Source organism: Perca fluviatilis, chromosome 6, assembly GCF_010015445.1.
Source record: "Perca fluviatilis chromosome 6, GENO_Pfluv_1.0, whole genome shotgun sequence".
Lineage (NCBI taxonomy): Eukaryota > Metazoa > Chordata > Actinopteri > Perciformes > Percidae > Perca > Perca fluviatilis.
This window is the reverse complement of record NC_053117.1, coordinates 32561884-32585254: the sequence shown is the minus strand read 5'-3', so window position 1 is coordinate 32585254 and position 23371 is coordinate 32561884. Positions and strand designations below refer to the sequence as shown.

General features: G+C 39.4%; 2 protein-coding genes and 1 non-coding gene across 6 annotated transcripts in view; 1 reads left to right on the top strand and 2 right to left on the bottom strand.

Moving 5' to 3' along the window:
- Window positions 1-13055, bottom strand: part of slc39a14 (solute carrier family 39 member 14) — a 38626-nt gene extending 25571 nt beyond the window's left edge. The window contains exons 1-3 of one of the 3 annotated variants that reach the window (XM_039802543.1): window positions 12799-13055; window positions 3460-3647; window positions 2173-2522 (exon numbers count right to left, since the gene is read on the bottom strand). In XM_039802543.1, coding sequence (XP_039658477.1) covers window positions 2173-2493 — 321 coding nt within the window. In that variant the 5' untranslated portion in view covers window positions 2494-2522; window positions 3460-3647; window positions 12799-13055. Of the gene's footprint in view, window positions 1-2172; window positions 2523-3459; window positions 3648-3803; window positions 4046-12798 lie in introns of those variants that run through there. The other 2 variants (XM_039802541.1, XM_039802542.1) reach the window with 2 other exon arrangements.
- Window positions 13056-13495: 440 nt separating this feature from the next.
- trnap-ugg lies at window positions 13496-13567 on the bottom strand. Its single transcript has one exon. It is a non-coding gene; the product is annotated as a tRNA-Pro (tRNA).
- Window positions 13568-14444: 877 nt separating this feature from the next.
- LOC120561217 (STAM-binding protein-like A) lies at window positions 14445-22726 on the top strand. 2 transcript variants are annotated; one of them, XM_039804239.1, is made up of 10 exons: window positions 14445-14937; window positions 16442-16666; window positions 16965-17040; window positions 17278-17373; window positions 17853-18252; window positions 18450-18574; window positions 19181-19318; window positions 20521-20633; window positions 20755-20854; window positions 22196-22726. In XM_039804239.1, the coding sequence occupies exons 2-10, from the start codon at window positions 16461-16463 to the stop codon at window positions 22250-22252; spliced, it is 1311 nt and encodes a 436-aa protein (XP_039660173.1). In that variant the 5' UTR covers window positions 14445-14937; window positions 16442-16460; the 3' UTR covers window positions 22253-22726. The 2 variants fall into 2 exon arrangements, with proteins under 2 accessions (XP_039660173.1, XP_039660172.1); XM_039804238.1 differs by having other exon boundaries at window positions 14446-14600.
- The last annotated feature ends 645 nt before the right edge of the window (window positions 22727-23371 follow it).

The following is a 23371-nucleotide window of genomic DNA, read 5'->3' as shown; positions in this document are numbered from 1 at the left end:
CATGTTCAGTGACGAGTAGCTGCCAGTTAAAGGTATTTAGCAACATGCAGGTGACACGTGGCTGAACAGATAACTAAGGAGAGGCCAGGGCACTAAATGGGGAGAGCAGTGGCAGTTATTGGCTGTTCTAAGTCTGACACCTGCCTGTTTTTCATAATCATACAGCTAAAGACAGCAACCCACAATGGTGCATTCCAACAAAAACCCGTCGTTCAATCTCATTTCTCAGAAGAAGTTATAACTTTGTCACCATTACTCCGGGTAAATCTATTCAAAAGCAGATCAGCAAGTGAGTCAATCATCCACGCCTCTAAGCATGGGAAATATGCTAAATATTTCAGCTATCTGACACTGGTGGCTCCTGCTTTTTTCAGGCAGGACTAAAGCTGGATTCACCCCTTCTGCTTCAGAGTGTTGCAGGGGCTCTAAGGCTCTGCCAGAAGTTTTGACACAGATAATGTGCACCTTCTCAAAAACAACGCATCAGGTCTCTTCTGGTGACATCCTGTTGTGGCAAAATCTAAAAATCTAAAAATAATAATCACAAAAGAAAATGAGTGGATTACTGGATGTTTGAGTACGAGAGAAGAAGAAGAAGTAGAGGAAGAAGGAGTGAGATGGCGCCTGGACACGGACGAGAGATGTGACGAGTTTATCATGGTTTATAAAAAATACAAACATTTCATACACCAGACATATAGAACGCAGCCAACACTCTGTTTGTCACCAAAGAAGAATTGTAGAGTAACATGGTGCTTTATGATCAAAGAATTTTTTTGGATCTACCCCCCCCCCCCCACCTCTACCCGGGGAAGTAGAGTACATTTAAACATTATTAAATTAATACTCTGCCAGACCTCTAAAATTTAGAGCAAGCTCTAGTTCTGCCAGATCTATTTTATAATCTAGAGCTATACCCAAATATCACACATCCCGATCTAACCTCTGCCTCTAGCTTCCAGGTCCTGCTTAACTGTTCGGCCACACCTTCCTGCCCTTACTGCACCGGTTGGGGAGCAGGATTCGTGTGAAAGAGCCACATGGCACACATGCTTGTTTTCTTTGGTTTGGTTATGGTTGGTTTATCTATTGTTTATACATCATGTAACTTCTTAGCACATACGTTTTTTTTTTATTGATCCAACAGTCACAGCTCACTGACAACTGATAACACACACTCACAACTTGCATTATTTGAATTATCCTTAAGAAATTATATTTGACATACCTGGTACTGTATGAACATCCCTTGTTTGTTTAGGCCTTAAGGAGACAGTCGTTACACTGACCACTCCCTTTTCCAATGTGAACAAGCTTTACATCAACGCTCTTTTATCACAGGCTATAGCACGTCAATGAAAGAGGGTACATACACTTTGGGTATATTGACCTTAAACACGTCTACAGAGAGCTCCTACCCAGACCTGATTAGACTGAATATAATTTAGTCCCAACCCAACACTGAAGAGTTACTAGTAATAAAGACCTCTAACTGATGATGGGAGCCAGTCAATGTCAGGATTCAGTAATTAAAGAAGGCAATAAAAGGAACCCATAAACTGCAACTCTAGTTTAATTTATGAAGCTACTTATGAGCTTTCAGTGTACTCTTTGTATTCAGCAGCGGTTCCATATCAAGATTATGCACATTGTATATTAAACTATGTAGCAGAAATAATTAACTGATTAGTCAACTAACAATAATTATTTTATTTATAATACTTTTGATTACTTATTGCTGGTTCCAGTTCCTCAAATGTAAAGATTTGGTGCTTTTCTCTCTTTTATATAATTGTATATAAAATATATATATAAAAACAAGAAATTTAAAAGACCTCAAATTGGACTCTGGGACACTGGCTGCTTCTTCTTTTTTTTTAAACTATTTTCTGCGGGGAAAATATAATTGATTGATAATGAAGGAATGACAGGAAAGACAGAGATGGTGTTGTTTTTCGTAGTCAAAGACTTAAACCTCTATTCATCAGGGCGGCCCTCTCCTCATTTTTCCTAATTAACACTTGAAGGCAAGTAACAGAACATTATAAAAAGGTAATACCAAAATGTGGCTGCTTTACCTGCATTGATTCAATTTGCATCTGTCCAGCCACAGTGGAGCACCCTATCACCTCAAAGTGCTAACACAAGATAAGGGAACGCTTTTGTTCTCACCTTGGAGCGGTTCGATTTGGGAGGTGGGATTGTTGTAGGTGTCTCGGCCACATTGCTGCTGTCGCTGTCCCCTTCATCCTGACTCTGGCTGAGGAGGGCCAGCAGAGAGCGCAGCTGGGGCACTGTGATGGTGCTGTTGTCTCCATAGCGGGACAGGAGGTCCTGGAGCACCTGAGCAGGGGACTGTTTCTGAGCTTCCCCCTGACATGCTACTCGGCCCAAGGGGCAGAGAAGCACAGTCAGGGCCAGAACAAACATAAGCTGGGACCGGAGAAGAGTGATGATCATAGTGGCACGGCCATGAGGGGACCAGATAAGCATGGCTTCTTCACTGGCTGGTGGATTCTGATCTGTGGGGGCGAGACGAGAATAAGAGAAGAAATGCTTAAACTTTTATAACAAAAAGAAAGTTTTCTAAACTACACATTTGGCAATAGAAGCACTGAATGTAAACATACATAAGCTTGTTCACAAAAACCCATTTGAACCCATCTCTACACATACAGCTACATAATAACATTGCATAAATAAAATACTAAAATTATTACTTAAATGAAGAAATATCTGATCAACTAATCAAAATAGAGAATTTAAAGAAGCATTTGGTGCCAAGTTTTAGGCACGCAACAGTTTTGAATACTAGGCAAAATAGATGTAGGCCAGTACTCAAAAAAAGAGCATTGATACCTAACCCTCATTGATATCGTTTAGTAGGTAAGGAGCTGATCCTAACAGTAAACTTAACACCCAAAGTAAACCCAAAAGCCTACCTAGAGCACAAAGCACAAAGAGGGAGGAGGAAATCAGTGGGATAAACACAGCCATCAATTACATACAATTACAGACAAGCACACATTCACCAGACAACGCACACACTATCAGTGACACCAGTGTAATAAACCAGCAAATGAATACAGAAACACTCTCTTAAACGCAAACCAGACATGCAGGATTCAGAAATTGTTTAATCATGTCACTTAAAACATGCCCAGTTTTATACACAAGAATTACTATATATATATATATATATATATATATATATATATATATATATATATATATATATATATACACACACACACATTTTACATCAGCCAATGTGGGTGGGAATAATAGTATGCAAGCCTCCCTGACACAAACTTTAATGTACACACACCACACAGGGAAAACTGTAATGTTTTGTAATGCCCTGCTCCAACCCACAGAGCACCGATTCATTTCAGTGCACCCTGCAGGTCCACATGCAAAACTGGGCGGAATAAACAGACCCATTCATTTTTCGCTTACCTTTTCCTACAGAGGCTCTAATTGTAGATGGTGTGTAAAGCGCCTGAGTCAGTCTGTCTGCCCTGAAGCTCCGAGCGTGCCGAGTAATGCCCACAGGTTACCTGGGAGCAGAGATGGAGTCGGGGAATAGCGAGCGGAGAGGAGGAAATGCCTCAGGAGAGCAGCGAGCTTCTCAGGAGTGCAGTGAACTGTGGAGGAGAGAAAGAGGCAGTTAAAAAGAAGGTAACGACTGACCGGTGAGAAAGAAAGAAATAGGAAAGGATGAAAGAAAAGAAAAGAGGCAGTGAAGAAGAAAGAAATCTGAAATGGCAGCTGCCAGCTTAAATGTTCTGTATTGGCTCTACCCATCGACTTTCCTTCTTTAAATTCCAATCTTACGCTAAGGCCACAAGTCCAGCACCGAGCCAAACCCTCGCAATGAGCATTCCTTGTTGATTCAAATGCGGCTACATAAAGACAAGACTATTTCGTTAGCTGGCAGAGGACATCTGACGGGGAAATACTGCAGCTGCAAACATCCAATTCAGCTGAAGCTGTAGAGAAACACTACATGCTGCCAGCCAATATGACCAAGTTTCTATCACTGAGGACTAAGAAACTCTAGAAATCTTGCTTATAAATGCCATGAGTCAAAATAAGTGAGACAGCTTCTTTACATATACTGCTGAGATGCCCTTGAGCAAAGCACAACAATCCAACTGCTCAGTGGTCAACAATATACATGTGTGTACGACGTACGTGTTGGGCAGCTGTTTGAACAGCTGAACAAAAAGTTGACTTTCCACAGATAAAATACAACTTTCAAAAGGTCAGTCTGACTGCTTTATCTTACTTCACCAACTTTGTCCTCCCTGAGCTGACGAGGTAAAGAGAAGACTCTCCTCTTCCATATGTCACCCTCTCCCCAATTAATTGTACCCTCTCTCCCAAATGTTCCTCCTCTACTTGATCTAATGAGACCTTATTCTGAAGTAGGGGGGAAAACAGGTTATGGGAAATAAGAAAAAAATCCTCTTAAGACTCTTCAGCTCCAATTTTTCATTTCTCTCCCCATCACTTGTCTCTTACACAATCCTTGTAAAAAGTTGCAGGAGCGCTGAACTTTGCCCTCCTTACTGCAGGCTGCTATTGTTAGTGAAGCACAGGATGAAGCCAGGAGTGGATAAAAGCGCTGATATGCTTATTGACAGAATGTGGATTGACAATTTTTCTTCGGGTATTTTAAAAAACTAGTAATCTTAAGAAAATAAGGAAAACGTGATGGACATTTTTCACTACTGTTGGACTTTTCATATTTTAATCTTCCATTACATTACACAATACTATAATATATTGGGATAGCTATATACTCATTGTTAGTACATTTTCGTCTGAAGTTACTTTCCATAAAATAATGTGTTTTTGGCTAATCCACAACCTTAAATGTGTGACATCTAAATTAAATTGAGGAAGCTGATAACGCTGGCCATAATTTGGACTACTGGAAGTGCTATGGTGGTTTTCAGCAATTTCTTATGCTACTGCCTTGGCCAAAGTCTTCATATTTGACCTGGTCAAATAAAGGTTTAACAAAAAGAGAACATAAATCTGTATTACCTAGAGGTATCTAGAGGTCATATCACCCAACCCTACTTGAAGCTTTCCCTCGTAGTGTACAGTACTTGCTGTAAGATACACTGGTCACATCGACAATAAGCCCTGCACCTCTCCCTCCAACACGCATCTGGAAGTAAAGTGATATCGCTCTTCCTTTCCACATTTATTTTTCATGAAGAGAGAGAGGAGAGGCAAGGTGTGTGACAAAATCTTTAGGAGTGACTAAAGGCAGCAGCATATGGCAGGCCTGCCCTGGATAAACATTTGGGTACTACTGTGTTGCAATCTAACATCTGGCTACACAAACAGGTTAAAGGCAGAGTTCACGTATCATTTAAGTGCCAACAAATAGGCACTAGTATCACATTAGCCGCTTTCCAACCGGAGGGATTTTTGCAGTTCCTAGAACATAAAATTCCTAGAACCCTTTTTTTCTCCTGTTCCGACTGGACCAATTTGGGAATTTTTAAGTTCCTCTGGCCGCAGTTCCTGTAACTCTTTCAGTTACAACTCTCCTACTTCAGGGCAGGGTCTTTTCGCTGTTCCCTTTTCAGCATAGGGACCTAGGTCAACGATGGTCGGGTTTCCGGTACAGACAGACCAACAGCGGGACAATTTTAACAATTTTCTTTATTCATCACTAAATTCACTTCTGACAACATTTTAGGCGAGAAATGAAATGTTTAGATTTCGAATATAGGCATTCTTGTGAAAATTGATGCCGAATTGACAATTTGCTTCAAAGTTTTCGGAGTTGAGAAGCGCCATAAACTGAGGCGACAGCCTGTCAGGCGACAGCCAGCAGGCGCCTGCCGCTAGCTCGCCACTCGGACAGTCATGCTCAGAGACCCCGCTGTAAGCTGGACGTGTCTCAGACCGCTTTCGTAAATAAGACTTTTATTTCGCCGTCCACAGCGCAGCAGGCAGAGGCGGGGGAGAGAGAGAGAGATACCCGTTTCTCTTCGGGAGACTTGTATAAATTATGACAAATATGCTATATACATTAGATTTAGTATTTAGTTCATCCTTTTTTTGGTGTATTTGTTTTCTGATTTTAACGCTATGAAGACCATTGCCGTGCTTTCATCACTCCCTTACCCCTCCTACCAGTCCCTATGGCCACTTGGCCAGTGCGAATGCAAATGGCAAAAACGGTTTTGGGGGAGAGTGGTTAGCTTAGAAGTGGACTTTTCCTATAACTACATTCCTGTAACTACTTGGTCAGAAAGCGGCTTATGTGCACACATCACATTTAAATAACGGCTGTTAACAACCAAGCCTAAGGCAAAAAAAGACCCTTAAATAAACAGCATCATCTGTCTATATAGCAAGATAACCAAGGAGGAAGAGGAGCTGTTAAACTGCTGCCTGTCACCTTGCTTTCTTGGCTGTGATGATAACCCAGGACGCAGTACGGACACTTAACATGCACTCATGCCTCTAGTCCATGCTCGAAGCCCTTATTTTGCTTTGAAGAGCATAGATCCAAACAGTAAAGCTACAATAAAGACTGAAGGAGCAAAATCCTTGTTCACTGGCAGACCTTTGCTTTGGTCTTAGTGTGGCTATGGTCCAATTAAATACAGAAACCGCTTTTAAATGTCAGCATGTCAGGTCAGACTGATGTCCCCGCACACTCAGACACACATGCACTTAGAGTCCAAGGGCTATTTGTAGCTGTGGAGATAAAGAGTGGTGGGAAAAGGCCAACTACAGCAGGGATGTTAGTCCTTCACCACAACAGTGAAGGCCTCTGCCATGGTGTTAAATATGAGTTCTACAAGAGAGCCAGCAGCATAGGAGAAAAGAGGGAGGAGCAGGACGAGGAAATGTCTAGTCACCGATCCCAAAGGCATGCAGCTGATTCTACTCTGATCGGCCTTTAAAGTCTTCTCTGTTCTTAGAAAGTCACACGTTTGCCCCAATTTGTAATTTATATGTTAAATGAGTACAAACTTATGTCATACTAACAGCAATAATGTCACATCTCACACACACACAGGGTTCTTTGGACCTGTGTAAACCCAGCTCAGTGAGAAATTTCCCTTGCCATTTATCAACTTCACCACCTGACTGAGCAACAATAAAATCTCCGATTGGTCCCACAAGTTTAACAGGAAGGAGCTCAGGCAGGAGATGCGGCCAATTCACACAGTTAATATCCACCAACCAGCCGGTGAACGACACATGAAAAGAACGATATCTGAACGCAAAATGGTACATGAGGGAACACTTACCCATTCTTCCAGGACTTGTGTAACCAAGCAAACCATCATCACTCAAAACCCACACACCTTTTGAATAAATGAGTGAATAATTATGGTGCTAAATAATCGTGAGCTGAACACCTTCAAAAGTGTTGTTTTTGTTAGAGCTGCTTATCAGTTCAACAGTTATATGATAAGCAATAACAAACTTAATCAAAGGCAAAGGCAAGGTTATGACTGTTAAAGTGCTGATGGAAACTTCCCACACTTTTCTGACACTCTGCACTCTATTGACTCTTGACTTACCTTTTCAACAATGTCAATCTCTCAATCTCTGTCATATACATTTCATTTACCAAATCAACTGTGCACTAGTTTGGTGGGAGATGAAGGGTATGCAGTATTTTGTGGACAGTCCTACAGTACATCTCAACTTAGCCTACTTTTGGTCAGGATCTTGATTTAACTCCCCTGCCATGAAATGATCTAAGATTTTCAAAGCATGCTAAACCTACTAATACCTTTAGTACTGTAATCGACACGTAGCAGCCTGTATGTTTGCATTCACTAATGCTGAAAGTGGAGTGAGTCCACTCAAACTGTTGTGCTTGTATTCAAATGCGTCTGTTGGCTCAGAATCAGACGCCAGCAGAACTATTCTCCATAGTGATGTCAGATTTTATGGTGTCAGTTTAAAAAAATAAAAAAAATTACTCCTGCTAATTGTAAAGCATAAAGCATACAGTACCTTTTATGAATGGAGACACCCAAACAGCAGCTACCCCTTGCTAGTTCCTTATTAATTCAAAGCAGACTGTTCCTGGAAGCAGACTCTGGTGTGTCCTCTCACATCTGCACAGTCAACTGTCTCCTCCCTGGGTCTCTTTATATACTGTGAAGGGCAGGTTAAGCTGTGCATCGACTCATCAACCTTTACCTAAGGCCCATAATTATTGTTTCACGCAGTACTCAGGCTGATATCATCAACCAAGACTGTCATTAGATGAGAGAAAGATGGCTATGGGCATTGTGGTGGTTCACTGAACGCATTGTCCATGTGCTCCACTCATCCTGAGTGTACATCAAAGCATCATTCACCATCAAAATTAAAGGGTATGGACATGACTTGGCCTGGCTCAATCCCTCACTTTTACCCAGATACCCAGAGGCCAGCTTAGAGGTCAGAGATCGGGAAGCAGAAAGCCACAGAGCACATACTGTATACTTCTGAGCACCTGAGCACAATGTTGAAGTGCTGGTGTTTTTTTTTTTTACAACTTTCCTTAACTACATTTCAAGAAGAAATGTTGAACATTTTACTTTCTACATTTATTTAACAGCTGCAGTTCTAGTTAGGTAGCAGAATGTTATCTTACAAGCAAAACATATGATAAGCTCTGAAAGTATAATGATAAGCTCTGGAAATATATTAACATGCCCTGTTGACAGGTATTATTTACACTTACGGAATCCAAAAACCTCTTAAGATTAATGCATGACTTATTTAAGACCCTAAAACACTGGGCATGTTTACTTTTGGCTGCATTAACAACATTTTGAATGCCAAATATCTACTTTTCCATTACAGTATTGCTCAGGGTTCACATACATTTCCAATTAATTCTAAAGAACAGGGCTGCAGACTAACTTTTTTCACTAGGAGCACAGTGGCCCCCAACTGAAAATGTTAGGGGCACAACCAGAAAATGTAGGGGCACACACCGTAAATCAACATGCTAACCAAAATATTCACATTTCTACTAATTTCCACTGTATTACTAATAAATACTTTTATAATAGATGCAGAAATTACAATGTTCTGTTTCAAATTCAGTGTCACTTTTGAAGATGCAACATAGAAGATAAACTGACAGACCCATCGCTGTCATGTCAGTAAAAAATATATATATTTTTTTTATTATTGTATTTGTATATAATTTTTTAGCCTGTTTTACTTTCATCATGACCGTTTTAATTGCTCTTTAATGTTTCATGTAAAGCACTTTGAATTGCCTTGTTGCTGAAAGATGCTGTAGAAATAAAGTTGCCTACAACCTCAGTCCCAGGGCACCGAAACCACAGTTGTGCTGCTCGTTTCCGAGGAAGTGTAACGTCAACAGCACCGCGGCTGCTTTCGGCTCGCCATTAATATCATATCGCAGCAAACGCTGTCTGCGTGAAGTTATGAAAAACTGTAACCACACTTGAAACCACTTAATCAGCATCGCCGTGACTCACTGTGACTTCAACAAAACAGCCCACGTAGTTTGCTCCGTCTGCAGCTCTGCGTGTGTGCGAGTGTGTGTGTTTGTGTCAGAGCTCTGCTCTCTGTCAATTTTCAGAGAGGACAGATAAGCTTGCGCTTACGCGCTCTCAGGTACCGAAATTTCAACGTTTAACGTGTAAAAAAATGGGGCAAATTTACTGGTCGCACATGTGCGACTGGATGTAAAATTCAGTCGCACACTCAAGTTTTGATTGCAAAATGCGACCATTTGGTCACAGTCTGGAGCCCTGAAGAATTTTCACCAATACCATGAAAATCTCTACAAATGCTGTATATACATATACAAATAAGAGTTATATGTGGTGTCAAAATTGACCACCATATTTACAAAATATATTAAGTATTCCTTGCATTATTACAGACGTTAATAAGTTTGATCGCCGTTATGTCTGCTCTTACATTTATGAATGGTTGAAATTTAACATTAACCAAACTGTTTTCAAAACTTTTCCCAAAATGAAGGAAAAAAAAAAACAACTATGAACATGTCAGGGTTATTATGATCATATGAACCATGATTGCTAGCTTTTCACCACTGGAGAGATCACATGAAGGCTATCAGATTAACTTAAAGGGATTTTCCCTTATGCTGACTGTAGAAACAGACAGCTGTGGACTCTAACTAAGTAGGCTACATTGACTCAATAACTTTATTTAAGTACAAATTTGAGGTACTTGTACTTTAGTTGGGTAGTTCCATTTTTTGCAACGTTATAATTCAGCTTCACTACATCTCAGACGCAAATGTTGTACTGTTTACTCCGCTGCATTTGTTTGACAGCTTTAATTACTTTTCCGATTACAATTTTTCACACCCTTTCATAGCTTGTCCTTTTGCTAGCCCTACAGAGATAACCTCCGCCTCTCGGTCTCCAGATGAGCTAGTTACTCTGTTTAATACCACTGTCAGATATTCTTGATATTTGTTGCCCCTTTTAAACTGAAGCGACCCAAAGTCAAAGCCCAACCTTGGCTTAAAGGTGAGACTCGTGCCCTTAGACAAAAGTGTAGAAAAGCAGAGAGGAAATGGAAAAAAGATAAACTGCAAGTGTCCTATGAGATACTGAGAGATCACCAGGTATCCTAGCAACGCCTTGTCAAAGCATCAAAAGCAAAGCATTTTTCTGATATCATAGCTAAAAATGCACATAGCCCTAAAATGCTGTTTAGTGCAATAGATACTGCACTAAATCATGCTATTGCACTCCCTGATGCTACCTTTGAAATCACAGAAAGATTTTTGAGGAGAGGTTGACACTATCAGAGCTTGTATTTCACCTAGTGATGATGACCTTTCTAAATCAGTCCTATGCCCTGCTTCTCTGAATTGTTTTGTGCCTGTGGCCCTGTCAGTATTGATGGATATTGTATCACACATGAAACCTACCTGTATTCATCTTCAGATATTGTCCCCTCTCGTCTTACGAAAGAGGTATTTGTTACTATTGGTCCCAGCCTCTGGTCTGTAATAAACAGCTCTCTTATGAATGGCACAGTCTCATCTAGCTTTACTACATTTGTCTGACAGCTTTAGTTACTTTTCAGATTACAATTTGTCATACCCTTCCTGTCCTGTGAAAAACCATGCATCTCCAAATGTGTTGATTTTGAATGTTTGTGATAAACTGAAGGATGAAGTGTTCCTTTATGTGTGGAGAAAATTCTCCCCCTTCTTAAGCTCAATAAACCATTTAAAAACCCTCTTGAATTAGCTGGGCTGTTTTTTCTGAGCTCATAAAAATGTTGACTTTTTAGAGATATGTGGTTCCATCTGTTTGGACCCCTTCCATTTTTCGAGACGTTATAAGGCCTCTACGCCTGCACCTCCAGACTACAAAATAGCTTTTTCCCCTAGAGCTATAACTGCATTGAATGAATCTGTCTACCAAGTGTCCCCCATAATCTGTCAGCGGTGCACAACTGACTTTATTACAACACAGTTAAAGTTGCTGTAACTAAACATTAACCTCAGTGTACACGGTTTAACTTTCGTGTACATATCTAAAACTATTTGTACTATTTTAATACTGCCAGATGCTGTTTATGCTGTAATGTTATAACTTTATTGCTATTTTTACGCATTTTTATTTTGTACCTAATTTATTTTTACAGCATTGGCACAGCAGTTGCATGCCTAATCTCGCTGTACTTGTACAATGACAATACAGATATTCTATTCTCACAGGACAGCTATGCTACAAACATATGATGATTTTATAGAAAAGTGCATTGCTGTAGATTCAACTACCCAACAGTATAAAGTAGTTTAAATTTGCACAAGCTTAATCTGCCTTGGATTGGGTTTCATCATTAGACTGGATAAACCCAGCCCGATCTGCCGGAGATTTGATTTTGCCCTATAGCCAGACTATATCATCCTCTCTTGAAGCTGATGTTTCTGTCTCTGTGGGACAGTTTAGGTTCAATACAACACCTCTGTCTTGTGGTTTCCCCACAGGGTTCAGTTTTCAAGTACAATGCTGTTCACCCTTTACATGCTGCCTCTGGGACAGATCGTTTAGCTGTTATAGTGCTATCTTTTATCTTAATTCAGTTATTTTGCCCTTTTAAAACACCATGATTATAGCTGCCTCACTGCCATTATTTATCTGCTGCTGCTGTGATTTTAATCTTGTCAGCCCTGTGCTATGTATTGTTGCTATCTGTCGTTTTTATACCTTACTTAAACATCTACAGCGGTAAAATACAACATGCACATTAATGCGGCAGTAATATGAAATAAAAAGATCATAGTAAAACAGTGACAGAGAACATTTAACATTACTTTTCAAAGTTACATTTTGCTGATACAAACTTTCATTTAAGTAGGGTTTTGAATGCAGGACTTGTAACTTGTAACGTTAGTGGAGTAACGTTAAAGGATCTGAATACGTCTTCCTATATATTGCCTGGACACCCACATTTCTACACACTCTTTCCCTCGCTTTTGATTATTAGGGAAACTAACGATGGAAAAGATTACACGGAGAAGTCAATGAGTCGCAACATTTAGTCCAAACTTAATCTAACGTTAGCTAACGTTACATTAGGTTAGCTTCAAGTCTTGATTCAACTAGCTAGCTACACTCTGCCGGTATTAGTAACGTTAAACTAACCAGGTACGAGAAAACTCCAATATGTAGCCAGCTAGCTAAATAACCGTGTTTACGGTCAATAATGAGCCGGTTTCAGTAAGCTAGTTAAGGTAGAGTCAGATAATATTAGCCGTGACAATTTGCTTAACGTTACCCGGTGATGCTGTTGGGGGCATAAAATCAGGCTTGCTTGACGTCAATTCCTCTTTACAACAGCGTCCCTTTGACTCGGACACACCGCGGATGACACACGCACACACACACGAGTAGATAAAATGTCAGCAGCAGGATATCTCCGGTAAGTTCACAGGCGGACGCGATTGTTTTCGTCCTGCCATTCAAACACATCCAAGACATAGCAGCAGCAGCACCAGTAGCAGCCAGCGCGTGGAGGATGTGGTGGGGGGGTCATTCAGTAGTGACGTCGACAGTTGCCTTCTGGGTTTTCAAAATGGTCGTGTCTCCCTCATGCGGCCGACAGCAGGTACTGCAAGGCCATAGATCTATGTGAACATAAAAACTGTGTCAGAGAATCATAAACAAAGGTCTCTTTTATAGTATTTCTATTGCCATATTCATGCAGTTCTTGATAAAAAAAATAATAATATCCAAAGTTTGGTTTGGAGCCCTCTCATTTTGTTTTATTAAGTATAAAGTAATTGAATTACACTGGTTTTACCATTATAATCTTTTCGTCTCACATAATCCTCATAATATGGTACATTTAATGTATAATAGTTCTCATCGTATTGCATTAATATTTTTTTGGAAATATTGTGTTATTAAGATATTAACACTAAATATTGTGCTCACACATAATAACTACATCGCAGTGACTTCGAGCAAATAATGGGCTCGTCCGGGATTTGAACCCGGGACCTCTCGCACCCAAAGCGAGAATCATACCCCTAGACCAACGAGCCACAAACAATTCGGGTCAGTCACAATTTAAAACTACTCAACCATGGCTTTAAGGTCTCTGAAAATTTGCTTGCCCTAATTGGTTATGCTTATTATAAATTTTGACCATCGTGCGTTATTATAGATCCAACTGCAGTTCTAGGCAAGACCCGCCTTTCAATAGCATTCGCGCGCTAGGATTGGCCAGGCGTCCAAGCAGTGACCAAATGGCGCCACCTTGGCGCAGCTTTGCGAGACAACCTTCCTATATATATATATTATAGGTTAAGAAAATAAGGAAGAGTTATATCTCATTTCCACTTCTTCCTAAGGTAAAAGAGGTAAACTTTAAAATTAAATTTACCCAACAAACAAATTTTTAAGATTGGGATTAAATTTTGATACAAATAAATGTTTTTTTTTTTTTTAATTGTAAATGATTCTTGTTCTAATAAATGGTAATTGTAATGGAGTAATGTAGTAGCCATGTATGGTATGGAGCTCAGAGAGGAAAGTTTAATTTTATTTCTGTATTTTCTGTGTGTTTTTTTATGCAAGAACATTTAAAAGTATGGATTTTTATTCTGTTTACACAATGTTGGAAATACTTCTATTCGACTATATTTCAGAAGATGCTGTTTGTTTTATATTGTTCTTTTTGTTCTCTTTGGTATCAAGTATTATGAATATTATATTATGAATATGGACACATATCTTTGATTAGACAAGGCAAGGTAGCAACAGTGAATTTTGCACACATGCGTAACAAAGATAAGTAATATATTACAGTAATTCGTCCAGGAACCCGGGACCTCTCACACCTAAAGCGAGAACGCTATCAACAAGTAATCGATAGCATATCGATATTTTCCGACTCCCTGGTGACGTGTGCGTGGGATGCGTCAGGCGGAAGTTGTTTAGATTGCGGAAGAGTAGCCACAGATGCTGTAGGCGCAGCCCCACTGAAGTAATTCGTTTTCAGGACTCTGTAATTCGATCGTATTTTGATGTAGCTATATGTAGGCCTCTGGGAGCTTCAGTTTACAGCTCGATCAGGTAGGTGAAGAATGAAGACAACGTTTCTCAGTGGCGTTGAGCTGATTAACCGTTTTAAACTCGTGGTGCTTTGCTAAATTAGCGTGGCTAACGCGACGTCGTTGAGAGGCATTGGTCACTGTAGTGACAGGGCTAGCTAGATATCAAGAGCTCATGGAGGGAAAAACATATTTGTATGACACCCAGAGCATGTCAGTAGACCAGGAGGTTTTGTAAATGAGGTGAAAGTAATGTTATGTGAGTCATTACTTAAGCTGAAAAGGGCCCATAGTTGCGCATCTGCAACAGGACATTGTCTGGGTGACACAGAATCTGTAGATGATACATAACATATACAGTAAGTCTGGTGATAACTGTTAACTCTTTTATTACTGTTGGGTAGTTTAATCTACAGCAATGCAGTATTGTATAATATCCTGTTTCTAGCGTCGCTGTCGTGCGAGAACCACGCATCTTTTAAAAGTCAACTTTTCATGGTGTCAGAAAAACAGCCCCTGTTTTCAGCTTTGCGATGATGCATTTTCCAGCTGATCCAAGAGGCTTATTAAATAGTTTATTACATTTAAGAAGTAGGACAGTTATCTCAACACATAAAGGAACACTTCATCCTATAGTTTATTGCAAACATTCAAAATCAACACATTTGGAGATGCATGGTTTTTGCTTGACAGAGAGGATGAAAAATTGTAATCTTTTAAAACTTTTTTTCTGTGCTGCACCGGCTAGCCAAGAATCATGGCAGCCATCCATACAGGCCATCTGACTATTAGTCAGCATGCTGATGAAGCGTTCTCACATTTGTCTTCATTTGATCAATAAAGAGTCAAAAACCTCAAGTCATACCAAATAGACCGTCCGCAGCAGAGTCAATTGTTTTTTTCTTAATAAACTCAATTCAGGGTGTGAAGAGAGAAACACTCCCTCTTCGTGCTACTTTGTACAGCATATTGTGTGGTTTTGCACACACACTGAATTGATTGACTAAAAACATACGTGCATATCGTACTTAAGAATGAATTATGAAGCCTTCACATCAACACATCATAGCCGTATTAGGTTTGAAGTATTTTTGACTTTTCACTAATATTTCTGCGTCATTTGTTGTTTCCTGACAAATTGAATTCCTAATAAACATTTTATTACCATTGAAAGTGGAAGGAAACGTGTCTCTTAGACCAGTGTTATGAACACAAACACACGGTTTGACATCAACAGTAACACAAATATACAGTATGTTGTCTGCTACCTGTGCCAAAGAGGTCAGTTGAGTTCACCCAAATCACAATTCTCACCCATTGTGGGCATGCCATGCAGGTAGTTTTTTTTCAATGTGTTTTTGTTCAGCAGATATCCTGCATTGACTGTATTACTTGTTGTAACTTGTTTAAATGAAAACTGACTGTGGGTTACCCAGGAAAACCTGGATATTGTTATTGAGGTTTAGAAATGTCATTTTGTTGTGCTTTGAGTTGGTGGCAGAAGTTTAAGAGACAGATCACTCAGTATTTGATACTGAAACTATCTACGTCGCTTACAGGGATACAGTGAGTCAAAAAGTTAAAAAAATATATATTATTATTAACACTTAAATTATGTAGTAATCAAAATATAAGTTGGGGCTTTTTTTTTTTTTTTTTTACAGAAATGTATTCTAAGTAAGGATTGAATGGATAGAGAGAGAGAGAGACTTTATTAATTATTGTTACAGCAGCAATCAAATAATAACCCAGTGTTGGAAAAGCTTTTTGGCTGGCAGTGTTCATGCTTCAGATTTATCACCACAACGTTAAGTTGCAGACTCCACTGAATATAGTATTAAAATCTTCAGCTTGTCCTCTCAGCGTTCCAGGTTGAGCTGTCATGATGACGGACCACACTGACGTCAGTCTGCAGCCGGAGGAGCGGGTCCGCGCTCTGACCAAGAAGGGAAGCTCAGTCGGAGTTAATGACGATGTACCCCCGCGCCGCTATTTCCGCTCCGGCATGGAGATGATCCGCATGGCTAACATCTACGCAGAGGAGGGCAACATTGAGAGCGCCTTCGTCCTTTATAATAAGTATATCACGTAAGTGTCTACAGTGATAGGCTGGACTGAGCCGTTGATCAGCTTGTAATGAGATTTTATTTGTTTGATTGTATTTGGTACATTAATTGAATAGAGTGACTTCAGCATGCCCGTTCTCTATTTTGCGATGCCTCCGATGTACGATTAGTAGTTTTTGTTTTCAGGAAACCAACCAGTCTATGTAGTCTGTCATTTCTCTGAATTACAGTTTTTAGGCCAGAGTTTTGAACAAGCATTCTCAGTGCAAGCATAAACAAAAATGGTTAAGTTAATAACAAGATTTTTACTTTTTACAAAGTCTCTTTATAGAACGACTTCCCAAACATCGGGAGTACAAGACCGCTAACATTCCTGAGAAGAAGGACACACTAAAGGTAGGCATACAGTGTTTATACTGATCAAATGCTTTTCATTTTCTCAAAGGAGAGCAAGGAATTAATTTGCGTCCAGTAGTACATATGCAATGCAGAGAATAACATAATAAATAATAATAAATTAACCCTCCCGACGGCAAAAGTGTAGAGGACACCTGACTCTCCTATTCCTATATTACATATTCTCAATTGTTTTTAAGGGAATAACTGAGCAAACCGTTTTTCTCTCTTCTCCAGAAACTGAAGGATGTTGCTTTTCCTCAAGCAGAGATTCTGAAAAAAGCTCTTTTGCAGAGATTTGAACAAGAGTATGCACAATATCTTGTCAAAAAGGTAAACTGTCTGTTAACTTCTTTCATTATAGATCCGTTAACAGTCTCTTGTAGCAATTGCTTTTTTAGTTAATGCATTTTGACACCCAAAGAAAACTATTTTGGTTAGACATTAAACATAATGTAAAAAAAATATCTAATACATTTACAATACAGCAAGCAATGTACACTGATTTTACAGTGTGCTGACACGAACCCTAAATGGAGGGAAACATTCATCAGAAACTGCATACCACGGTTGTAATGAAAGGCACATTTCTTCATTAATAGAGTAAATGGACCGAGACAATGACATTAACCTTGAAAAGTCACATTTTGTGCGACAGCGATTGATAATAGATATAAAGTTGAAATCAAATTACACCGCACATGAATTTCTCTGCAACAAAACTGCTGTGATAGGAGAACAATAGAAGAAAACAGAAGAGACCACCTGCTGAAACTCAAAACTTGTACTTGATGTGTTTTCTATGCGCTCAGAAAGCGGAGGAGGAGGCCTTGGCGCGGGAGCAGGCCAAGCAGCGAGCGCTGGATGCAGAGCGGGAGCGCGTGGCCAAGATGCAGCAGCGGCAGCGGGAGCAGGAGCAGTTCAGTGCCTTCGAGGTGATGATCCGCCGCCAGGAGCTGGAGAAGGAACGCCAGCGCGTGCTCTTGGAGTTCCCGACGCCCGCCACGCCTTCCCCTGACCTGCCCCTCCTTCCAGGCATTCAGGGCCCCCCCCAAATCTCCCCCACCCCCCCACAGAGCCCAGGGGGCCTGTCTGGCGGCACCAACCACCAATACAATTTCCCCCCTGCAACCAACAGCACACCTGCGGCCAGCATGCCCACCGTCGACCGGTCGCTCAAGCCCGGGTTTCTGGTCAGCCCAGGGAACAACAGTGAGTTAATCTTTTTCAGACACGAGGGGGCCGGCCTCCCGAGGATTTAAATACTGCTCTACTCCTGCATTAAAGTATTTATACTTCTGAGCTGTTTTCTTTCCCCCTGACCTACTTCATTTCCTGCTTGCACCATGCCTTGGTTTAGAACATCACAAGGATCTCACTTTGTCTTTTCATCTACATGGTATTTGCAGATACAATGGTGGATGCCCTCCGGCAGTTGGCTGTTCCCGCTGAGCTGTGCCGGAGCTTCCTGAGGTTAGCCGAGGCTAACACAAGCCGCGCTGTTGAAACTTGTGGCATCCTGTGTGGCAAACTGGTAAGACTCTGAAACACGGCAACTGTGTTGATACAAAAATGATTGACTCCCCTTCTGAATAGGTCTGTTACAGGAAGCATAAAAAGGAGTATAAATGAGATGATAAAAAAAAAAAGTATAATAAAATGTTTCTTTTGAGTTTTAATCATCAGTGAAACTTAAGATTTTGCATCATTGAATGCCATAACCTGAGATGGTTAGAGTTTATTATGAAAACAAAACCTTGCCGTTTCAGGATGTTTTCCATAATTCATATTATACTATATATTATATAGTCTATGAATATGTAAGGAATGTGGATTTCGAAACCGAGATATCAGCTGAGCTCCCGTCCCAGAGGGGCGGAACATAATCTTGAGACTTCAGTTCTGCTGTGGCTTTTGTTTGAATTATATCATTTGCTGTTCGGTTTAACTTAAAGCGCTTATCACTTTTTAATGAGCATGACCAAGCGTTTTTTTTTTTTGCCAGCAGCAAACCAGTTAGTGCTCTGTTAATTGTGTCCAGACAGAGTCCTTGGATAGCATTTTGGCAGACGGTTACTGCTGTGTGCATCATTTAAAGGGTTGCAAAAGTGTGACTTTTTTTTGTGTGCGTTTGTTCCAGACCAGAAATGCGTTTACCATAACCCACGTCATCATACCAAAGCAGAGTGGTGGACCGGACTATTGTGACACAGAAAATGAGGAGGAACTCTTCCTTATACAGGACCAGTATGATCTCATCACCCTGGGCTGGATACATGTGAGTAAAGATGGGCAAGTTCTGGCCAATGCTGTCAAATTATCGCCTTCTTGCCTTGTGTAAACCACAAAGGGAGTACAGGCTAATCCTGCTGTACCGTAAAGGAAAAAAAACTCGCAATGCCATGAATCCCATATTTGTGTATTTTGCATGTTTAGAAACGTTTATTGCCAAGTAGGTTTTTACATACAAGAAATTTGCCTTTGTGTTTTGGTGCATAACAATACACATAGTAAGAGAAAATAAAAGATAAAAGCAAGTACTGCAACAGTCAAGAAAATATATTATTATATCAATATAATTGAATAAAATAAAATCGACAATAGAAATGTAGAAAATATTATTTAAAAAAAGTGCACAATATGTCTGTTTGTTTTTTTTGCAGGACTGTGCAAAATATTGTCCAAGGCATGTGCAAAAGTTCACAATATAAAGTATACAGAATATGTGTAATGCAAAGAGATGATAATTTAATACACTTTAATGTAACGTGTAGTGTGTATTCCTGCCATGACACCGAATTAAGATTTTCTTAATGCTGCTACAGTGGAACTTGATTGGAGAAACCTTTTCAAGCATCGAAAACATTGTCATTAAGCAATGATGCGATACAGGAACAGGATAGGTTACGTTTTAAATAAATAGTGAACTCAAACTCATGAGAATGTATCAATGTGACTCAATTCAATATCACAATATTAAAATAAATATTTTTTTAGATGTTGATAGATATTGCGATCAAAATCACTTACAATGTAATCAAACTGATGTTTAATGCAGTGAAATTAAATAAGACAAAACTGTTCACACGTAAAATAGAATGCTTTGCTTATCTTGGTACTTGCTGCAACAGAATTTAGCAAAATTATCTTTACACATTATACCAAAAGTGTTTTATTATTATGATTCATTGCCACAAAAGAAAAGAAAAAAACAATTGAACTTTAGACTATCACCCGGCCCATGTAACCACAGAGCTTGAGTTATTATATCAACAATCTACACATGATTGATTTTACGGTTGTTGAACTTTGGCTTCTTTGTATTTGTACACTTGTATATTTACACATAACACTTGTGCCCTTACTTTTGGTCTACAACATAAATAGAAGAAGAGGAACAAGGAAGCATACAGTAGGTCTTCTATGTGCATTGATAATCAGTTGAGGTAAACTAAAGTATGTCCACTGTGTGCTTCCCAGACTCACCCCACACAGACGGCCTTCCTGTCCAGCGTCGACCTGCACACACACTGCTCCTACCAGATGATGCTGCCGGAGGCCATCGCTATCGTCTGCTCGCCTAAATTTAACGAGTGAGTCAGAAGTCTTTTAGCTTGGTCTCGTTACCCATTGTTATGTGTTTGTCATGTCGGCATGCCACCAGTGTATCTTATGCTAACGTGTGACTGTGTGTGATTTGTGTTTTTGTCCCAGAATCGGCTACTTCAAGTTGACGGATCGAGGAACAGATGAGATCTCCACATGTAAACAGAAAGGCTTTCATCCTCACAGCAAAGAACCCCCTCTATTTACAGTGAGTACACCTCTACCTGCAGTTTTATCTCTTACTGAAATATTGATTCTGGGGGAAAACATATTTGATTGTTTCTGTTTCAAATTGGTTTATTTCATCAATTTACTAGAGTCTAATAAGTATAACTTTCTTGATATTAGTTTCTTGATATTAGTGCACAATTTGTCTGATCCAGTGAGACAAGGAAAACTGCACTGGGAACAAGTGTGATAATGGTTGGCATTTTATCTTGTTTTAATGAGTCTGATCTCCTAAATTCCAAACAGTATATCTTTTCTCACTCTAGTGGTGTCTGCCATCTACAGTATCTCACAAAAGTGAGTACACCCATCACATTTTAGTAAATATTTCATTAAATCTTTTAATGGGACAATACTGAAGAAATTACACTTTGCTACAATGTAAAGTATTAAGTGTCCAGCTTGTATAACAGTGTAAATGTGCAGTCCCCTCAAAATAACTCAACACAGCCATTAATGTTTAAACTGCTGGCAACAAAAGTCAGTCCACCCCTATGTTAAATTCCCATAGAGGCAGGCAGATTTTTATTTTTAAAGGCCAGTTATTTCATGGATCCAGGATACTATGCATCCTGATAAAGTTACCTTGGTCTTTGGAATTAAAATAGCCCCACATCATCACATAGCCTTCACCATACCTAGAGATTGGCATGGTCTTATTTCAGTTAGCCTATTAGCTGGTTTAATTTGCATTGAGAGATGATCTTATGGAAAGTACCCCATGCCAATCTCTAGGTATGGTGAAGGGTATGTGATGATGTGGGGCTATTTTAATACCAAAGAAAGACCAAGGGAACTTTATCAGGATGCATAGTATCCTGGATCCATCAAATAGCTGGCCTTTAAAAATAAAACTCTGCCTGCCTCTATGGGAATTTAACATAGGGATGTAGTGACTTTAGTGTCCAGCGGTTTAGACATTAATGGCTGTGTTGAGTTATTTTGAGGGGACAGCACATTTACACTGTTATACAAGCTGTACACTTAATACTTTACATTGTAGCAAAGTGTAATGTCTTCAGTGTTGTCCCATTAAAAGATATAATGAAATATTTACTAAAATGTGAGGGGTGTACTCACTTTTGTGAGATACTGTATATCTGTCTTTCTAAGTATAGTCTGTTTCTTAGGTAGGTTCTTAAAAAAAGGAAAAGGATTTCATTTTTTTTCTTCTTTTGTTCAATTGTGTTTCTTTTAAATGTACCTTCTCAATAATGGCCATCATTGATTTGGGAAAATACTGCATATTTTTATTATTTTGTACAAGCAGTACAGCATTGAGCTTGTTTTTTTCTGACTCCAATCTGTTTCTCCTTTTCAGCACGCGGGACATGTCAACATCACCAATGACACTGTAACCATGATGGATTTGCGGTGATTTTTCTTTTTTCACCAGAAAACTCAAAGACTGTTTTATGAACCTGCAGACATTTCACTTGGAAAAAAACACTACTTTTATTTTCAGGACATTACTGAGCAAATGCCGGCAACAACTTACCATTTATATGGACTTCATTTGTTCTCAAAGGGAACAACATTGTGAACCTTTTTTTAATTTTTTGCTCTCTTAGCGAATAGAAATCCACATATTATTGCACTTTGCAAGCAAACAACTACGATCCACTTTACTGACTGGCTCTTTAACCCCTCTGTTTTTGTCAGTATATGCTCTACTTCCTTATTGTTACAACTTTGTCATTAATACAAATTTATGTTTGTCTGTCTGTTAACCCAACCTTTGTTTCATAAATGCCATCAAATTTTGGTTCTGCCTGACAGATAAAGTGCCAAGAACGAGAACATTCACTTGCTATTGAGTTGTTCATTTTGCAACAAGAAGTTTGTAATCTTTGTTCTTTTGACTGGTGTGTTTCTGTCATAAGCTGTTGAAGTGCTATGAGTGATGGGAGAAATGAAAGCCAGTTGTAACTCAGGGATGCAGGCAGTGTTGCTGCTCTGTATGAATTTTTTTTCTATACAACAACCATCACTGCAAAGTATCCTTTATCTACAAAGGGTTTTGTTTGAAGTTTAATTCCTGCTTACAGTGTAATGGATCCACCTTTGACTTATTCTTTGTTTATGTTTTTTTTTGGGAGTGGTTGATAGTACCTGTATAAGGTGTCCGTGCTTCAGAAGACGTGTGCGCCAGGCAATCTGAATATACCTTCTCCTACACGTTACTACACATTACTAACCACCTGGCTAGGGATCATGCCTATTAACGATTTTTGATTGCTCCTTTTGCTTGTTAGAAGAATTGAATGATTAGCCATGATTCTGAGATTACTTTAAATTAATGAAATGTCATATCAAAATAAACTCATTGTAGACGAATTTATTCTGCATTGTTTTTTTTGTCATGTGTGTCCAGTTAGTTGTGTGGTACAAATTTAAAGCATAGTAATGGAGTAGAAAGAAGATAGATTGCACGCGAGAGAAAAAAAGATAAATAATAGACGGCAAGTATAGAATTTAAACTATCTATGACAGGATT

What these genes read in the sequence shown, in the direction of transcription:
- LOC120561217 (XM_039804239.1), top strand. Translation starts at nt 16,461, where the DNA reads ATGATGACGGACCACACTGACGTCAGTCTGCAGCCGGAGGAGCGGGTC. An exon ending in CACAATATCTTGTCAAAAAG is followed by an intron (nt 17,374 to 17,852) that starts GTAAACTGTCTG and finishes CTATGCGCTCAG; the next exon opens with AAAGCGGAGGAGGAGGCCTT. An exon ending in GCATCCTGTGTGGCAAACTG is followed by an intron (nt 18,575 to 19,180) that starts GTAAGACTCTGA and finishes CGTTTGTTCCAG; the next exon opens with ACCAGAAATGCGTTTACCAT.